We start from the raw sequence: 19,673 nt of genomic DNA, 5'->3' as shown, positions 1-19,673 counted from the left end.
AAGAGGATGGATCCATTCTCTACTACCACCAGCACACTGGGCTCCACCTCTTCCTTTTGTTTTAGGGAGTTTGTAGTTTTCTGGGTTCTTTCAGAATTTTCCAAGCCTCCCACCAACTCACCCCTAATAGCAGAGGAAGAATAAAGACACCTCTTCCCCCCCAACCCCAGCCCTGCCAGGGCAAGGGGTGGTCCCTCAAACTGAGCATAGATAGTCTGAGAAGGATTGAACACATTAACTCTTCCAGAGTCTCTAAGTTACCCTTTGAGTTGGACACATACTAAATTCAAGAGGGCAGGGATATGGGAATGCAAGCTGGTGCGGCCACTCTGGAAAACAGTATGGAGGTTCCTCAAAAAACTAAAAATAGAACTACCCTACGACCCAGCAACTGCACTACTAGGCATTTATCCACGGGATACAGATGTGCTGTTTCGAAGGGACACATGCACCCCCAAGTTTATAGCAGCACTATCCACAATAGCCAAAATATGGAAAGAGCCTAAATGTCCATCGATGGATGAATGGATAAAGAAGATGTGTTGTATATATACAATGGAGTATTACTCAGCAATCAAAAAGAAATCTTGCCATTTGCAACTACGTGGTTGGAACTGGAGGGTATTATGCTAAGTGAAATGAGTCAGTCAGAGAAAGACAAATATCATATATGACTTCATTATATGAGGACTTTAATAGACAAAACACATGAACATAAGGGAAGGGAAACAAAAATAATATAAAAGGAGGGAGGGGGACAAAGCATAAGAGACTCATAAATATGGAGAACAAACAGAGGGTTACTGGAGGGGGAGTGTGGGAGGAGGGATGGGCTAAATGGGCAAGGGGCATTAAGGAATCTACTCCCGAAATCATCGTTGCACTATATGCTAACTAATTTGGATTAAATTTTTTTTTAAATTAAAAAAAAAAAAAGAGGGTAGGGATAGTGCCTGTTTGACTCGCTATTGTTTCCCAAGCTCCTAGTGCCTAGCACATACTAAGGTATCACATTATGGCATGAATGAATGGGTATTATTAACCCCATTTTATAAATGAGGAACCTGAGGTCCAGATAGATAAGCTGGGTTGACCAGTAACTAAACTAGTGAGTTGCAGAGTTGGGTCTGAAGCTGTATGTCTCAGACTTCTTGTTCAGGGCTCATTCTAAGACCTCCTGGTCATTAAAGGAGAAAACCACAACACCAGCAGGTTTATAGGATAATGGAGCTAAACTCCCAGCAGTGCTTAGTAAAGGTTTCAATTTCTAAAGCTAAACGTTAACACATCCGAACTCAGGGCATCTTCAGACTTGAACTTAAATCCGTGCTATTTTTGAACCTTTCTTTTCAGAAAGCTGTACAAGAGTTTAGGTGACAAAAGATGAGAAGCGTTGTGTGTGTATGATAAAATATTCACTGTAAAGACTCATGTGTAACTGTGCAACTCAGAACAGCATTTTTGTGCCTGGTCTTGACATAAGTGCATGCCTCTGTAGGTTGCCTTTCTATTTCATAAATCCCCAAAGACTTTAAAATGTCAGCTGTTGCAGAACGGTGGCCCATGAATTATGGGGGAGGGGTCAGAGTGGGCAGTGGTCTGGTCTAGGGTAAATTTGGGGCGTGTGTGTGTGTGTGTGTGTGTGTGTGTGTGTGTGAGTGTGAGTGTGGATCTTGGTCTTTTCCCTATTGTTACATGCCCCTGAAGTCATTGTTGAAAACTGTTTCTATTATTCAGTATTTTTTTTTTTATTTTTTAAATATTTATTTATTTTTGAGAGAGACAGACAGTGTGAGCGGGGGAGGGGCAGAGAGAGGGAAACAGAATCCGTAGTAGCAGGCTCCAGGATCTGAGCTGTCAGCACAAAGCCTGATGCGGGGCTTGAACCCACTAACCATGAGATCGTGACCTGAGCCAAAGTTAGACACTTAACCAACTGAACCACCCCAGCACCCCTCTATTATTCAGCATTTTATATGGTTTATTATGCTCATAATAATACTTCTTATGTGATGATGGAAATGTTCTGTATCTTCATTGTCTTATATATACTATAGTCACTAGCCATGAATGGCTATTGAACACTTGAGATGTGGCCTGAGGAACTGAACTTTTAATTTCATTTTGTTTGAATTAACTTAAATTTAAATAGTCACTCTTGGCTTGCTTTATTTATTTATTTATTTATTTATTACATTTATTTATTTTTGAGAGACAGAGAGAGACAGAGCACGAGCTGGGGAGTGTCAGAGAGAGAGGGAGACACAGAAAGCAGGCTCCAGCCTCTGAGCTGTCAGCTCAGAGCCCAACATGGGGCTCAAACTCATTAACTGAGAGATCATGACCTGAGCTGAAGTCGGACGCTTAACCGACTGAGCCACCCACGTGCCCCTCTACATTTTTAAAAATTCAGTGAGTTTCTGATTTCCAGCATAAATTAGCTAATGAATTATAGCCATTCCATTAAGTTCATCATAAAGTTAGAAACTGCCTATAACTTGTAGAAGTTAAATCTATCAGTTAAGGATTTACTTTCCCTCATTTCAGAATGTGGTGGGGAAATTTCCTTTACCTGATGACAGTGACCACTGGTAACCTTCTTGCCATACCTCACTCTCTCCCCTGGGACCTTGATTCAATGCCAGATTAAGTCCTAGTGGTGGTGTTTCTGTTTGGGGCACATGCTCTCTCACTGCCTTTTGGGAGCTCTTAGCCATCTCTTCATTTCACACCAAGTCAGATTTAGATTTAAAGACCTTTATCAGCCTGCCCTGTGCTGTCTTATACACCTCACTCCCTTTCCCTGTTTTCCTCCTGAATTCGAATTCTCTGGAGAAACAGACCTAATAGGATTATCTGTCTATTGATTGATCTGTCTGTAGAGAGAGATACTGGGATTGAAATTGATTGAGTTTAAGGGTCTTGGGAACTGACAAGTCCGAAACCTGGAGGGCTGTCCTGCCAACTGGAGGCTCAGGTAAGAGTGATGTTGCAGTCTGGAGTCTGAAGGTTGAAAACTGAGGCAGATTTTCTATTCTGTTGTCTAAAGGCAGAATTCCTGACAAAAAGTCAGTCTTTCCATTTAAGGCCTTCCACTGATTGAGTGAGGCCCATCCACATTATGGAGGGTAACCTGCTTTAGTTCTAGTCAATTAATTATAGATGTCAGTCACATGTTTAAAATCTCTCTACAGCAACGTCTAGACTAGTTTGACCAAGCAACTGGTCATCATAGTTTAGCCATTTGACCCATGGCAACTCTTTCACTAGATTCAGACAGAATGGTCTTTGTCTCTCACCCTTCACCCATGCCATCTGGTATGGTCTGTGGGCACTCCAGTTCCTACTGACCTGTCAGCAGAAGCCCATTCTGCTCCTTTCTCCGTGTGACATATAGCTTTCATTTTTACAAAATCCGATCCACGTTCCGCTTCTCTGTAACTGGTTTCACCCTGACCGATCCTTGTTCTCTAAAACACAAACACATGTACTAGACAGAGTGCAGGTATCCCCTGCTTTTCAAGAGTTCATGTTATGCAGCTTCCCTTGTACAAAAACCTACCTTAGTACCCGTTTTCACCAAGTGGAAGAAATCCAATGAGGATTTTTGCTTTTATGAAAAAAGGCAAAAAGCAAAAATAGCATTCAGCGTTTGTTTTGCAGCAAGCCATTACAGAGGCAGCACGTACCCCAGGCAGCAACAGTGGCCCCACCAAGCTCCTTCCCTGGGGAACGACGCTCAGCATCTCAGCATCCAGCCTCCATAGCTTTGAACTATGCCTATGAGCATCTGTGCTTTATCTAGATTTGTTTTGTGCATCTGTTAGCAAAATGTTTCCTAAGGTATCAGAAAGGCTTAAGAGAGGTTATTTTTTGGATCTGGGAATGCTCAAAATTTTTTCCATAGAAATTAACGATAATTCCTTCTTCACTTTATGCCGTTCAGGCTTATAAAAGTTTTCGTAGGAACGCTCTACTTTCACATGGTAGGGCTAAGACCTGCATATACTTGAACTTATTTTTAGCAGCATGGTATTCATTTTGAAAGTAGAGTAACAGATTCTCTGTCTCAGTTTTCTGAGATTATTCCAATGTCATGTTGTTATTTTTCACGAAAGCTATTCTTTAAATAGAAGCTCTAATGTTTTACAATGAGTTGAGATTTTTTATAGAAATAAGTCTTTAAAAAGGAAGGAAAGATCTTTTTCACATCATAATCTCTGATTTTAAATTGGGAAAATAGAGTTAACTATCAAATTTGTGCTTACTCATTACAGAGCAGCTGAATGAAGTCTTGGACCAGTTGAAAATGGTGTTACTTAATTTTTGCTGCCTAACCCAGCAAGGGTTACTCCTTTAAGTATCGGGGGGGGGGGGGGGTTCTTAAATGCAGCAGAAATAAGAAGGTGGGTGAAGCTGTGTTTCAGTTTAAACTGGTATCTTGGACACAGGCTGGATGACATGAAGTAGAAAGAGTGGTCTCATTAAAGGAGCATCACGTTGGTTTTAGGATACTGAGTTGAATCCAGACTTTGCCAGTGATTATCCCTGGGTGGTTTGACCAGTCACAGTTATAACTGTCTCGGAACCAGTTTCCTTTTCTGTAGCGTATTCTTTTGGGGCCTAAGATCATGCACGTTAAAGTTCTTTGTGGAAGAGTTGTACAATGTTAACAATTATTGTTTTAATAATCACAGTTGTTAGAGAAGTTTTATAGGCACACATGGTAATTTGCAGGGAATTCTCTAACAAGGTGACCCGGGTGGTCGTGAGTTGATCTTCCATATTGACTTGACCCCATGCTCATGAAGACTTGGTATAGCTTGGAGGAACAGTGGTGTCCAGCAGCAGATGATGAGTACCTTAAGTAAGTCCATCTTAGATGTGTGGAGAGTGGGAGCGGAATTTCAGAAACACTGGGAGAGAAATCTGGCAGGATGTGGTGAGCAGATACACAAGGTTAGAGAAAGGCAAGAGCTAAGGAAAATGCCTGTGGCTCCAATTGGAGAGATGAGGGCAGTGGTGGGCCCAGCAGCCATGATCATCGGCCGTGTAGGTTTGAACTCCAGAGGAAAGTCGTGGCTGGAGAGTCTGAATTTGGGAATAATTAACACATAACTAGTGGCTAAACCCAAGTGAGTGGAGAAGGTTACTGCAGGGAGTGTAGCGCGAGGAGACCAGGTGGCTGAGGGTGAACCCCGATGAGCAGTAACTAGGGCCTGCCATTGATATGCTCATGAGATCTGCTCAAGAAAGGCTGTGAATGAACAAATGAATACATGAGTAAATGCGAAACAAACAGGGATCTGTTTGGCAAACACAGTCAAATGACTTTAAGAAGGAAAAAGAGAAAAGAGAGTGCTGTCCTAGAGTTAAGAAGAGTCAAGACCCTCAGGGTCTAGCCAAATATTGATCTTTATAAAATCTAAATGTGGTTCCCCTGGTTAAAAAGGACTACTCCCCCTTTCTGGTAAACAGTTTGGCAGCCTGTACCCAGCCTTTGAAAAGTTAATATCCCTTGACTCATTAATTCCTCTTCCAGGAATCCACCTGAAGGAAGGAAGCAGAGCTGCAAAGATTTATGCACAAAGATGTTGCATATTGTTGCGAACTTCTCTGGAAGGGCTGGGGACGGGGGGAGGGAGGCATTTACCTTTGCCATCTTTTTAGACGTTCTGGTACTCTACAGTACTATGGTGCAGGATATAAAATTTTCATTAATGTTTAAGCTAAAAGATGCGCATTCAAAGAAATCTTGTGCTTTGCCCTCAGACCCCTATTCTCTGCCCTCGGAGTTACTATAGTGTGAAATGTGGGGGATATGCTGGCCTGCAGGGTGCAGTCAGAGCCTTTGTTGGCGTGGTATTCAGTGACATCCACCATATGGCCCTTGTGATTTCCAGCTCACCCTCATTCCTGGCTTCTCCTGTCGTGATCCAGAAATACTTATAGAAGTCACTTCAATACATCAGGCTGTTGCATACTATCAAGTTTTTGCCCATGATGATTCTTCTTTCTCTTTACCTGCATTACCATTCTCCCTTTATTTCACCTGTCTGGTGAACTCCTATTCATCCTTCAAAGCCTCCTGCAGATTTGGTCCCCAAATAGAGTTTGTCTAGCATAGTATTTTGGAGAAAAAAATTGAATTTGAAAGTGTAAAGTGAGAGGTACACACTCTTGATAATGTCACGCTCCTCACCTCTTCCTACTGTATTACATTATTTCATTTGTTATAGCCCTGACCTGTCAGAAACTTTTCTGCTTCCCCTTAAGGCAGAAATAATCACTGTCATTTCTATACCTTTATACCCATTCCTACATTTAACATGCTCTATGAGAAATTTTTCCAGTATTTACTGCATAAAAGTAATATGCAGGGGCACGTGGGTGGCTCAGTCAGTTAAGCCTCCGACTTCACCTCACGACATGATCTCGCGGTTCGTGAGTTTGAGCCCCACTTTGGGCTCTATGCTAACAGCTTGGAGTCTGGAGCCTGCTTCAGATTTTGTGTCTCCCTCTCTGCCCTTCCCCCACTCTCTCTCTCTTTCTCGCATTCTCTCTCTCTCAAAAATAAACATTAAAAAAATTTTTAGAGTAATATGCATACTCATCAGATAAATTTTGAAAAATTACACACTTCAGAAATATGACATAGCTGTCATGATACTGTGTCTATAAAATTTAGAATCTTGTTTTATTTTTTATTTTTGTTATTTGAGAGAGAGAGCCTGTGAGTGGAGGAGAAGAACAGAGGAAAAGAGAGAGAGAGAGAGAGAGAGAGAGAGAGAGAGAGTCTTAAGCAGGCTCCATGCTCAGTGGCTTAGCTCAGAGCCTGATGCAGGGCTTGATCCCACAACCCTAGGATCATGATCTGAGCCAAAATCAAGAGTCAGAAACTCAACTGACTTGAGCCACCCAGGTACCCCAGAATCTTGATTTTTTAATATAACATTATAAAATAAGCATTTTTTGTGCCACATTACTGTAATTGTTTTTCAAAGCTGTTTATAGTAGTTAGCTGAATCTTCTTGAGAGTAAGGATTTCTATTTTTGTTTTTGTTTTTGTTGGGGCAGAGAGAGAGGGAGACACAGAATCCGAAGCAGACACCAGGCTCTGAACCGTCAGCACAGAACCCGACACAAGGCTTGAACTCATGAACCATGAGATTATGACCTGGCCTGAAGTCAGATGCTTAACTGACTAAGCCACCCAGGTGCCCCATTTTGTATCCCCAGCACCTAAGTGCGATGTTGGTCTAGGCCAGTGTTGGGACTTAATACAGTTGAATTCGGGAGCTGAAAAATTAATCAGTCTCCATCTCTACCTTCAAGGAGCTCATTCTGGGAGAGGAGACATACATATTCACTCATTATTTAATGTATTCATTCATTCCACAGATACTTAAAGAGCACCTCCTGTATGTCAGACATCATTCTAGCACCAGGGACAAAGCAGCGCACACAACTCCAGACTTCATGAAATGCGTATTCTAGAATAGTGATTCTCAAACTTTGGGGTGTATTGGAATCACCCGGAAGGCTTTGGGCCCTATCCCCAGGGGCTCTGATTCAGAGTTTCTGAAGTCAGCGAGGCCTTGGAATTTGCATTTCTGACAGGTTCCCTGGTGATGCTGATGCTGTTCTCACTTTGAGAACCCCTGGCGTAGAGGATAAGTTTGAGGTACAGGAGGGCAAAGGAGTATGGTTGTCCAGTTAGTTGGGAGAGAAGGGACATGTCTGATTAATGCAAAGCCTCTCACAATTTCAAGTCCCAGTAAGGAAAGAGAGGATTGGGATAATACCCTGTGTCCAGAGTCTTCACCTCCTTCTTCTGGATGACTGTCAGCAGTCAGCAGGGTCACAGAAGCCTGGGACCGATGAGGAGAGAGGGTAGAGCAATAGTGATGGTCAGGAGTGCCTTCTCTGTGCCTGTCCCTCGGCACACCTGCCGTATGTAACGTCTAACCTTCATAGCAACCGCAAGAGAAGTAGGATCTCCCTCCTTTTGTGGATGAGAAAACTGAGGCATAGAAAGTGATATAACATACTCTGGTTCCAGAGTCGTACATCTGGAGCTCCAAGCCAAGCCTTTCTGCCTCCAAACCCCATGACTCAAGTTGAGACTGGCCTGTGGTTGAGCCCCCGGTGGGACCAGCTTTTAATACTTCAACAGTCATAGCTGTTTTGTGTGTGGTGAGACACCCGCAGCAGGGGCTGTGTGCAAGGGGCGGGCGTGTGCAAGGCGGTGCCAACAGTGCACCTGTTCCTGCAGCACGGTTGCAAATGGAGAGGCTCAGACTCGCGGTTCATGAAAGGGAACGCCACCTGGCTGAAACAGAGGTGTGCAGCTTTGAGGGGAGCTGGCTCACTGTCCTTCCTGTAGGAGCAACCCCTGGAAGTCATTAGTGGTGTTTTCCCACGTATGAAAATTGTGGCAGTTAGGTTTTCGTTTACTTCTACTATAAATTCAGTGCCCTGAGAATGTGCATAACACGTTCAAAACTTTAAAAAGCCACTTTCCCAACCATTGGGAAGAAGCATAGGCAAATGATTTCTGAAATTATTTCACAAACTTTTAAGACGAGAACAAGCCACCTCACTCCAGTACGGTGGGAATTGGGGAAGTTAGTGCTGAAGTGGCCCCGTCCCCGAGCATGACACATCTCAGCGGGCTGCCATCGGCCACAGCTGCCTTCAGTTATCTGGCTTCTATCACGTTAGTGCCACACGGAAGGACTGTCGAAGATCTGTGCTTTAGCACAATGTCCTCACCTTCTATCAAGGGTTAAGAATATGTAAATGATGTAAGAAAAATGTCTCTTCGTTTTCTGTAAAACTAAGGAAGACCCATTTGACTCCATAGCTCTGCAAGAGTCATACGACAAATTTCTCTGTTCCTTACCAGCAAATTATGCTTCTCTCTTATTGACCTGGCATGTTTCCTCATTTCATTTAAGGATTATAAAAATCCATGGCTCTCCCTATGTTGCCAGGAGGCTCAGAGCAAGCCTTCATATGCAGTAGCTTCCCTTAACCTAAGGTTCTTTGGTAATAATGATCTCCCACTCTTTTCTCTTAAAACTTTGGTACCTGTGTCTTCCTTTAGAAGCTTTCCAAAACAGTTTCTAAAAGCAGGCAGCTATCACAGATTAATGGGTCAAAAATGAATTTTCGGAATGGGATGGAGTGACTTTAAGTTTTTTTGTTTAACTTTTGAAGAGTGAATTGATGGCACAAAAACAAACACATAGACCAATGGAATAGAATAGAAACCCCAGAACTAGACCCACAAACATATGGCCAACTCATCTTTGACAAAGCAGGAAAGAACATCCAATGGAAAAAAGACAGTCTCTTTAACAATTGGTGCTGGGAGAACTGGACAGCAACATGCAGAAGGTTGAAACTAGACCACTTTCTCACACCATTCACAAAAATAAACTCAAAATGGATAAAGGACCTGAACGTGAGACAGGAAACCATCAAAACCTTAGAGGAGAAAGCAGGAAAAGACCTCTCTGACCTCAGCCGTAGCAATCTCTTACTCGACACATCCCCAAAGGCAAGGGAATTAAAAGCAAAAGTGAATTACTGGGACCTTATGAAGATAAAAAGCTTCTGCACAGCAAAGGAAACAACCAACAAAACTAAAAGCAACCAACGGAATGGGAAAAGATATTTGCAAATGACATATCGGACAAAGGGCTAGTATCCAAAATCTATAGAGCTCACCAAACTCCACACCCGAAAAACAAATAACCCAGTGAAGAAATGGGCAGAAAACATGAATAGACACTTCTCTAAAGAAGACATCCGGATGGCAAACAGGCACATGAAAAGATGTTCAACGTCTCTCCTTATCAGGGAAATACAAATCAAAACCACACTCAGATATCACCTCACGCCAGTCAGAGTGGCCAAAATGAACAAATCAGGAGACTGTAGATGCTGGAGAGGATGTGGAGAAACAGGAACCCTCTTGCACTGTTGGTGGGAATGCAAATTGGTGCAGCCGCTCTGGAAAGCAGTGTGGAGGTTCCTCAGAAAATTAAAAATAGACCTACCCTATGACCCAGCAATAGCACTGCTAGGAATTTACCCAAGGGATACAGGAGTGCTGATGCATAGGGGCACTTGTACCCCAATGTTTATAGCAGCACTCTCAACAATAGCCAAATTATGGAAAGAGCCTAAATGTCCATCAACTGATGAATGGATAAAGAAATTGTGGTTTATATACACAATGGAATACTACATGGCAATGAGAAAGAATGAAATATGGCCTTTCGTAGCAACGTGGATGGAACTGGAGAGTGTGATGCTAAGTGAAATAAGCCATACAGAGAAAGACAGATACCATATGGTTTCACTCTTATGTGGATCCTGAGAAACGTAACAGAAACCCATGGGGGAGGGGAAGGAAAAAAAAAAAAAAAAAGAGGTTAGAGTGGGAGAGAGCCAAAGCATAAGAGACTGTTAAAAACTGAGAACAAACTGAGGGTTGATGGGGGGTGGGAGGGAGGGGAGGGTGGGTGATGGGTATTGAGGAGGGCACCTTTTGGGATGAGCACTGGGGGTTGTATGGAAACCAATTTGACAATAAATTTCATGAAAAAAAAAAAAAAAAAGAAGAGTGAATTGAGCCAGCCACGGGCATATGTGTGGACACATACATGTCCGAGAACACATATGTACTTGATGATGCCTTGAGAGGCATCCACTTGGTCTAGTGATTGAGAATGAACTTGGGTCTGAGTCAGACCTGGCTTTGAACCTCAGCTACTCACTGCTTACTTTATGACTGTAATGTCTCTGGGCCTCAGTATCCTCATCTGAAATGGAGATAATGATACCATGTGGTGTCTTTGAAGGATTAAACAGACGATTTATGTAAAATGCCTAGTACAGTGTCTGGGACTTAGTAGGTCTACAGTAGATGGTAATCCCTACTGTTGTTGTCATTATTTCTAGAAAAAGCTAGACTTTATAGAAAGACTGGATGGTATATTTGTAACTGCTGTAGATTACCTTCTAGAGTGTGCACTGTTGAACTAAAATGACCTTCGGCTTAAAGTTAGGGCGTTTCATCCAAGGAGGGTGGTCACGGCTTACTTCTCCCTTAGAAAGAGTAGCTCCATGCTGGTGTTTCTTACTAATTCTCAAATGACAGTGGATGATCGCTACAGAGGCCTCAAGATTTTCTGAGGTCATCCACTCAGAGGCTGGTGACTAAGACTTACACAACTCTGAGGTCTTCACTTCCTGATTTATCTGTAAAATGACCTGAGCATCCTTGCCCAGGATGTCTCTTAAAGCCGATTTTCCAGTTTGGGTCGGCTCTTGCTTGATTTTATTAGGCTGTTACTTTCAATTTTTCTTTCACATACAACTATTACATTCAGTTGCCCAGGGGTATCTGTCAGGGAGGGTAGAGTTAAAGTGCCTTAGTACTTTGTGTGGTCATTAGCCTCCCCAACCCCCCCCCCCCATCTTGCAGGCTCAGGAAGTGAGAAGCAAGTTACCTGTTACCTAGACTGGATGGTGTATCCCGTAGCCTGCAGAGTCACGAGACAGCCGTAGCAACACCTGTGGGCCCAGCATGGCTTTCAGGTGCCTTTGGCTTAGGCGGAGCACCAAGGAACAGGTGTCTGTCCGTCAGATTTCCCTGCTGTGGGGAATGTGCACACCAGCCTCCACGCAGTGATGATTTCCCCCACCTCCGCCCTTCTTTGCCAAAACAATTGTTTAAAAGAGGAAGCTCTTTGGGTCATAAAATGTCATCTGGTAGTTAGTATATGGCTATATAGACATACTGGATTATACAGTAGCCTGACTGGCAGGAAGTAGGCGATTCACCAGAAAAAAAAAAAAAAAAAAAAAAACGAAAAAATAAACTCTTACCAAAATGAACTTCCTCTTTCAAACTCTTTGTTTCAACTCATCCTTTGGAACCTTCTTTCAGCCTCTTAGAGAAAAAATAACCAGTAGGGACTAATGCAGTATTGCGAAGAGAGGTAACCCCAGCCCTATTTAGCCACGTGCTTCATAATTTTTTTCATGTTTTATTTTTGAGAAAGAAAGAGAGAGCACAAGCAGGGCAGAGTCAGAGAGAGAGACACACACACAGAATCTAAAGCAGGCTCCAGGTTCTGAGCTGTCAGCACAGAGCCCAATGTGGGGCTCAAACCCACAAAACTAAGATCATGACCTGAGCTGAAGTGGGAAGCTTAACCGACTGAGCCACCCAGGCGCCCCCAATATGCTTCATAATTAAAAAGAGCAAGCCCCATGCTGTCTGTCCCCAGGCGGGCCAGGGTTAGGGTGAGGCCACTGCCTAGAAGGACATGGGACACCTGCCACCTTGAGAGACTTCGTGTTCAAACTGAATCATCCTCAGAATCCTCCGGTGAGACGTTTTGGATGTTGCCCGTGTCCCCCTTTGATAGAATAAAGTTCCCTTCACTCAGTCCCCTTCATTTTGTTTGCCTTACAGATCCAGGAGGCTGCAAGTCAGGGCCTGCAATTTGTCGGCGTCATACCTCAGTACCATTGCCCTGCGAGGTCGGCAGGCAGCAGCCCCCCAGTGGACGCCAGAGATGCGGAAAAGGAGCCAGGCAGGTGTGAGAATAACGAGAACCCAGGTGCTCCCGTGGGGATGGACGGCAGCCGGGAGCCAGGCCAGGGCCCAGGAGGGGAGACGCCCATCGCTGAGCAACCCAGCTTGCCCTCAGGAGAGGGGGACGGAGCAGAATTTTCTCCACACGGGGTGAGCAAGACTCTGGATGGGCCGGAGGGTGACCTGCTGGAAGTGAGTGAGGAGCCACTCTCGGGAAGTAAGTATGTCAGCAACCACTTAAAAGAGAAGCTAACAGCTTTTCAGTAGTCCCATGGCATTTTAGGAAAAAGAAATGGAATTAGAGTGTAGAGACAGCAGTCCATCGCACAGGCATTCTTCATCAGCCATTTTTCCGGGCCCTCTGACTGATTACGTACTGAAGTTGTGACTTCCAGGAGAGCAGAACCACACGGAATTGCCTTCTGGTTGCTCCGACATGTCACGTTCAAAGTAGATTCTGGAACTTAAGGGATTTTCGCCCCATGCTCTTGTGCTACCCTTGAATTGCCCTGCTCTTAGCACAGGAAAAGTGTTAAGATGCTGGGCACCAATGCTGAACGTGTGCTCCCTTTTGGTCTCCTCATTTTGAATATCTGCCTAAAGAAAGAAATCAAGAAAACCAGTTAAGGACAAATTGTGCAGGAAACTGGTGATTCAACTCACTAGGTACTGTAAACAGCCCGATTTCAGGCAGGGCGTATAGTTGACAAATCAGCAGTGTGGAGAGAACACTGCCAAAGAGAGGCCACCAATATGTGAATCCTCCTAATCACATTGTAACGGCCATTAGAGCAGGCATTTTAAGTTGGCAAATTCAAAGAACAACACTTATTAATAGCAGCCAACATTTCTTAATTGTGGTGATGTGTGTGATGTGGGTGAGCTGTAGTATCATTGCCCATTTTATAGCTGAGTAAACTGAAATTTAGAGAGTAAATCTTCTCCCAGGCTAGGAAATTGGCAGATCTGGTCTGTGAACTTATCTTGTTATACCTCTCTACTCTAATAGACTAATAAGATTTACTGAGGCCCTCACTTCATGGTGAGTGAAGTTTCTCTCCCTTTCCCTGTAATTCCCTTTCCTTTTCTTTCTCCAAGAAATCTAGCATCCAGCCATTTCCCAAGAGCCAGGCACCTGTCTGAGCTGCGTGGCCTCTTCCAGCCTTCAGAAGGTGCACTGGTAACAAGACTTCCAGGAGACCCCCAGGCTTTAGGGGGCCTTCTGGGTCATCTTCCTAGTTCATGTGATTATTCATTTACTGATTCTTGAAATTAGCCTCTTCTTAATGATGAGGAACAGTTTATGCGCTGAGAATCTAGAAGAAGGTGGAACAGTTTCTTTTGTTATATTAGGTCAGTACTTCCTGGAAAGAAAATTGCGGGGTGGGTCGTCATTCTGGACTTAACTTGCAACGTTGATTTAGAGCGAGAGATTGGCACTGCCTCCATTCTGGGATATATTATGGCTGTTGTTTAATATTATGGCTGGATCCTTCTTAAATATGTTCTAAAGTAGGGCTTTTCAGCTATGGAACTTTTCACACTGTTTGAGGTAGACTTCTCCCTCCAGAGTAGCCGAGAGCACATTTAGACCCTGTGTGTGCCTCCTGATGAATGTCCAGGTGTCATTCCAGAAACCTCCCATCTTCCCATTGCTGTTAGGCTGCATGTGTTGTTCTGAATCCCCAGAAGGAAGACCGACCTCCTTGGAGGAGCATGCGAGGGTGAGAGTTCAGGGCAGGCACAGCCAGCAACCCCGAAGAAGGGGCCAGGAGTCATGGAGACAGGCAGCACTGTGGTTAAGAAACCAGACCCCACTCACATTCCATTTGCCACCTTCTACCTAGGCAGTCTTGGACAAGATACCCTCCTGTGCCTCAGTTTCTTACCCTGGAAAATAGAGATGGAACAATAGGTTCATGTTGAAAGGTTAGATGTACATTTTTAAAAACGTTTTATTTATTTTGAGAGAGAGAAGCAGAGGAGAGGCAGAGAGAAAGATAATACCAAGCAGACTCCACACTGTCAGCACAGAGCCTGACCTGCGGCTCCATCTGACGAACCGTGAGATCATGACCTGAGCTGAGATCAAGAGTTGCACGCTTAACTGACTGAGCCACCCAGGCACCCCGAGATGTACATCTGAAGCACTCAGCACTGCGTGACTCTTAAGTGTGAGCTGTTATTATTGGCACACAGGCTCAGTAGCCCTGACCACTGGCCTCCACCTTTGCATGGAGCCCTGGCTTTGAGAAAGGAGGCATTCAATACTGAAATTCCCCTCAGGACTTTTCTGAGATTTCCTGCTCTAGAATCCACCTTTCTCCAAGACTCCTTCCAGACTTCCTGCCCTCTTTGGTTGACTCCAGGGAGAATTAAACTGGGGAGACTTGTCCTAGGACCATTTCCCCCACGTGCCTCCCGCTGGCCTATGGCTGTTTGTCTCCCTCACCCAAAGAGCCCCCTCCATTGCTGAACCCATAAGACCCCTCAGCACCCAAGGTGTCCTGGCCTGTGCCTCATTTCTTCAAGTCCCTTCTCTTTACTAGCAAACCAGATCCTGCTAAAGAATAATGGGTTAGTATGTGTCTGGAAGTGGTCAGGCCAACAGTGGAGGGGAATTTCAGCCATGGGGGAGGGGCGTGTTACAGTACCCCACTTTAATCTCACTCAGTGGGCAGCTGGCTGGCTGTTGTTTACACACAAAGCTGGGCTCTTATCTCTCTGCTCATGAGGCCATGGGTCTCTCTGAAACTTAGGCAGCTTATTGTTATCCTTTGTTCTTCGTCGTGTGGAACAAATGAGCCTTTGGATTTTTTTCATCAGTTAATGAACACGCAGGGGTTATTGGCCACATATATGGCCTTGCTGGGGATGGACAGTCACGATGGTGGTAACTCTCTGGGTGAACTGTTCTAAGTTCCGATGAGCCATCTTGATGGTGCCTCACAACAACAGTTTTATGATGGCAGATGCTATTATTAGCCCATTTCACAGATGAGGAAAGTCACCTTCCATGCTCTCAAGTAGTGACATTTTATCTCCTAGCTTGAGCATTCAGCCTCCTGAAGGCCGGACATGTAGGGACCCTGCCCACATTGGTCATGGCCTTCACCTGACCCAAGCCTCTCTCCTAAATCTTTTTCCTGAGAAGTCTTACCAGTTCCTTGCACCATCACCCTTCCTCCCAAATCCCCCCAGCTTCCCCTCCCTGCTGCTTGCTTGCTCAGCTTTCAGCTTGCCTTTCTCGCAGGGCCCCCTAAGGAGGGTGAAGTGTTTTTACTCCTCTTTCTGCCAGGTGGGCTTAAATAGGCAATCACAGCAAGACAATTAAAAAAAATCCAGAGGGAGTCACCCTCTTTCCCCCTCCTTCTCCTCGTTTAATTTATTTCCTTTATAGGAGGCCTAGGGGAGCCGGGTCTAGGCTGCGACTGCTCATATGGGGCTTGCCAGTGAATTCACCATCCAGACACGGGGCAGGCTGCCCCTCCCCCTCCCCGTGGACTCTTGAACGGCCTCTCCGATCCAGAGGTTATGCTCCCCTTCGCCCATACAGGTCTCTCTGGGGACCCATCATGTGGTTCTCTTCCTGATCATTGACTTTTATTTCCTGGTCGGGGAGAATTTCCCTGATGGTTTGGTGTCGTTGCTGTGCAGAGACAGCCTGAGCTGGTGCAGGGACAGCCCCATGCCTCACTCGTGGACGCTGCCCTTCCCACTCCTGCCCCTGCCTTATGGTGAACACAGAGCACCCCAGTAGCTCTGCTCCGAATGGCCCCTCGTGATGCATTTCTGCAGATGGGGAGCATGGACGGACAGGCCAGGTGGGGAAGGCCGGTGCTGGGAAAGGTTAGGAAGGTATACCCAGACATCCACCTGTCCCTTGTCTCCTGGCTTCCAATATTCCTTTCTGTCCTTCCCTGGGCGTCTCTGTTGCCAGGAAGGTTCACACAAATTCAAATTGTTCTGCCACTGAATAATACCGAAACATCTTCCAAGCGCTGCCCTTCCTATCCTGTGCCTCGTCACTTAAAATGCTCAGAAATGCCAGCCAGAAACCCAAGCTAGTGACCTCAACTGTACTTCTTGGCCGAGGGGGTTTTATTCAGAAGTCCTCCTTGGCAGCCAGCTCCTTGTGTGGGGAGAGAGAGGAGGTGTCCTCCTGAGTCTGGCCTTTCTGATGTGTGGCCCCGCCTTCCCGCGCCCCCAGAATGGCGCTACCCTGTGGCTCTCCTCCTCCCAAATCTGCCACCTGCCGCCATCTTTTGGCCTTTCCCTCAGTCCATTAACAAACAGCTATTGAGCTCCCACCCGTGGTCCACAGCTCCTGCTTTCTGTGTACTGATGAAATTAGCCTCTTGTTAGATTTGGAAACAGCCCAGGGCTGGGGGTTTGAAAGACTCTTGGCTTTGCCACTTTCCAGCTTGTGATGTTTGGGGGATCCACTTAAGGCTTCTGGGCTTAGAACTGAGGCAGCCCTTCGTGTGGGGGTTGGGAGAGTCCCATCAGATGGTGGAGGTGAAAGTGCCCGTAGCTGCTGCTGTCCTGACCAGGGGATTCCCGTGGAAGGCTGTGTATGCCTGGTTTCCCCACTTTGCCTCCACAAACAAGCCCCGCCCGGGCCCAGAGGTGTCCTGCTGCTAGTACCTGAGCCTGACGGAAGTCTGAAGCAGTTTCTCTCAGATTCAAGAATCCAAACGGGACTGAGGCCCTTCTGGCTTCTCATCCCGTCACGGGGCCCATAGCCCTGCTTCCCAGTGCAAACCTTCCATCTTAACCCGCTGCCTGTCACCTCAGCAGAACTTAGCCCTGACTCAGCGCAGCTACCAGGTCAAGTCTGACTCCCACATGTTTCTGCCCCAGCCAACTCACCAGTCTCCTCCTCCTCCCAGTGTAGCCCTGGGAGTCACGCTTTACGCCAGATGCTGCACGCTCCCTTCCCTCCAGGCTGGAGGTCTCTTGGAACATCAGGACCCAACCAGCCTGCCTGCTACCTGCCAGTCACAGACTCTCTGGAGCCTGTCTCTCTGCAGACAGACCACAGACTTCCATCCTGTGCCTGGATCCCAACTGCCTGGCCTGGGCCTCAGAACTGGGCATCTATTTCCTTCTTCCCTGCTCCTGAGGAGCTTAGCAAGGCCTTCGTGGGTCTGGCTATCAGGCTGGCAGCACCCAGTAAGCCCAGCGCCCCCTTCTCCTCCCCTAGCTTACTGCACTTTCTGGCTTAGGTCAATCCAGCAACATACCTGCATCCCCTATCATATTACAGGGACTTTTCTGGACAGAGGGGATCCAAATGGCACAAGGCAAAGCCCCCCGTGTCAGGGAGAAAGAGAAAGACCAGAAGATTAAAAAATACAAGCGAGACAGTCTTGATTCTCCTTGGGTGCTCTGTCAGTCCAATTCTTCGGCTGTTCTCAGAACATTCTCAGAAACAATGCCTTCCCCCTCCTTTGGGACTTTCTGTCCCATGTCTGGAAAAATCTTCCAGCTGGGGTCATGGCAGAGTCACAGAGCAGCTGAAAAAATTTAAACAAACTTGGGACTTCTTTTTGGAACTCTCGGTGCTTGCTCATGTGATGATGTGTGTTGGAGAATCAGAATATTAAAACATCAAAAGGCATCATTTGGGGACAGTTTCTCTTGGCCGGTTTCCATGTAAGTAATGAGAAAGAGGAGCGTGGCCAAGGATACAGCAGGACAGGGGAGTTAACTAAAGGGTTACACATCTGAAATCAGGTTTCTCCCAATATTTCACCACTACTAATCTTTTGGAGGCTCTTGATTCCAGCAGCGTTTCCTTCCTGAAAAATTTATTTCTGTCTCTGGCTTCGGCCCTTCTCCCTGGGGAGGATCCTGATGTGAGAGCTGGGGCTCTGTCAGCACCGCACTGTCTACCTCGTCCGTCCGGCAGTCTGTCTTCCCTTCACCTCACGCCCAGCACCCTCCCTTCCCCTTTTGGCCTTCCCCTTTTTCTGTTTCTTTACGCATTTGGGAAAGTTGTGTTTCTGTCTTACCATGCAAGTGGGGAATTCTTCTGGTTGATCAAGTGTTGTCATGTATTTTTGGACTTCGGCCACTGTCAAATTCTCTACTCACCTCTTCCATATAGAGGTTGTGGTTTCTTTTTCTTTTTGATCTATATATATTCATGCTTGACTATAGCAGATTATGGTGACTGGTGCTCTGGTCCACCTTGGGTCACCTGAGGACAGCTTTCTTAGCCTCTGCCTGGAGGCGTTGTCTGGAATGGGAACAGGCCCCGGCAGGCCACTGCCCCAGGGAATTCATACCTCAGGAGTAGCCTCAATCCCTGAAGAGAAATGCCCAGGCTTCCTTGCCCCGTGGCAAGGCAATCGGAGGTATGTTCTGTGCAGTTAAGTGAGCCCCAATGGCCGTAGCAGTAACCTGCTCGGTAATGCACCCTTCCCTGGCTTTCCTCTCTTCCCTATTTCCTACCCCTACTCCCTCTCTGGGAGGGATTTCCAGGGATCACTTCGCAAATAAACTGCTGGCACTCAAAAACTTACAGGGTCTGCTTTGGAAGAAATCCAGGTGAAGTCAGGGATTCACGAAAGCATTGCTTATCCTCTTGTCCTCAGTAGGTGTGGCTTTTATTTGGACACCTAGCACCTTGGACTGGAAAATGCCTGATCGTGTAGTTCACATCCTGTCCCCGCCAGCTCCAGTCCAATGCTTGATTTCCCTCCATGGCAAACCTTTCTTTGCATGACTCCATTCCTCAAGCGTGTATTTCAAAGTCATGAAATAGTCTGATTGCCACCTCTGTACACCAAGCCCTAATTTCTTGTGGGAAAGCATTTACTGGCGGGAGTCAGGCAAATGGACTGAGAAAGGTAACTTGGGGTGGAAATAATAAATAGGCCAGATTTGGTTGTTTAAAATCCAGGTGGCCATCTTTGAAGATGGGCACCTTTCTTTCTTTCTTTCTTTCTTTTTCTTTCCTTCTTTCTTTCTTTCTTTCTTTCTTTCTCTTTTTCTTTCTCTTTTTCTTTCTTTCTTTCTTTCTTTCTTTCTTTCTTTCTTTCTTTCT

The 19,673-nt window shown here is 45.7% G+C and overlaps 1 protein-coding gene across 2 annotated transcripts in view; it reads left to right on the top strand.

Moving 5' to 3' along the window:
- RFTN1 (raftlin, lipid raft linker 1) overlaps positions 1–19,673 on the top strand; it is a 207,754-nt gene that overhangs the window by 130,687 nt on the left and 57,394 nt on the right. For both annotated transcript variants that reach the window (XM_049629852.1, XM_049629851.1), the window contains exon 5: positions 12,497–12,836. In XM_049629852.1, coding sequence (XP_049485809.1) covers positions 12,497–12,836 — 340 coding nt within the window. The remainder of the gene's footprint in view (positions 1–12,496; positions 12,837–19,673) is intronic.

Source organism: Panthera uncia, chromosome C2 (genome assembly GCF_023721935.1).
Source record: "Panthera uncia isolate 11264 chromosome C2, Puncia_PCG_1.0, whole genome shotgun sequence".
Lineage (NCBI taxonomy): Eukaryota > Metazoa > Chordata > Mammalia > Carnivora > Felidae > Panthera > Panthera uncia.
This window is presented reverse-complemented; position numbering and strand designations above follow the sequence as displayed.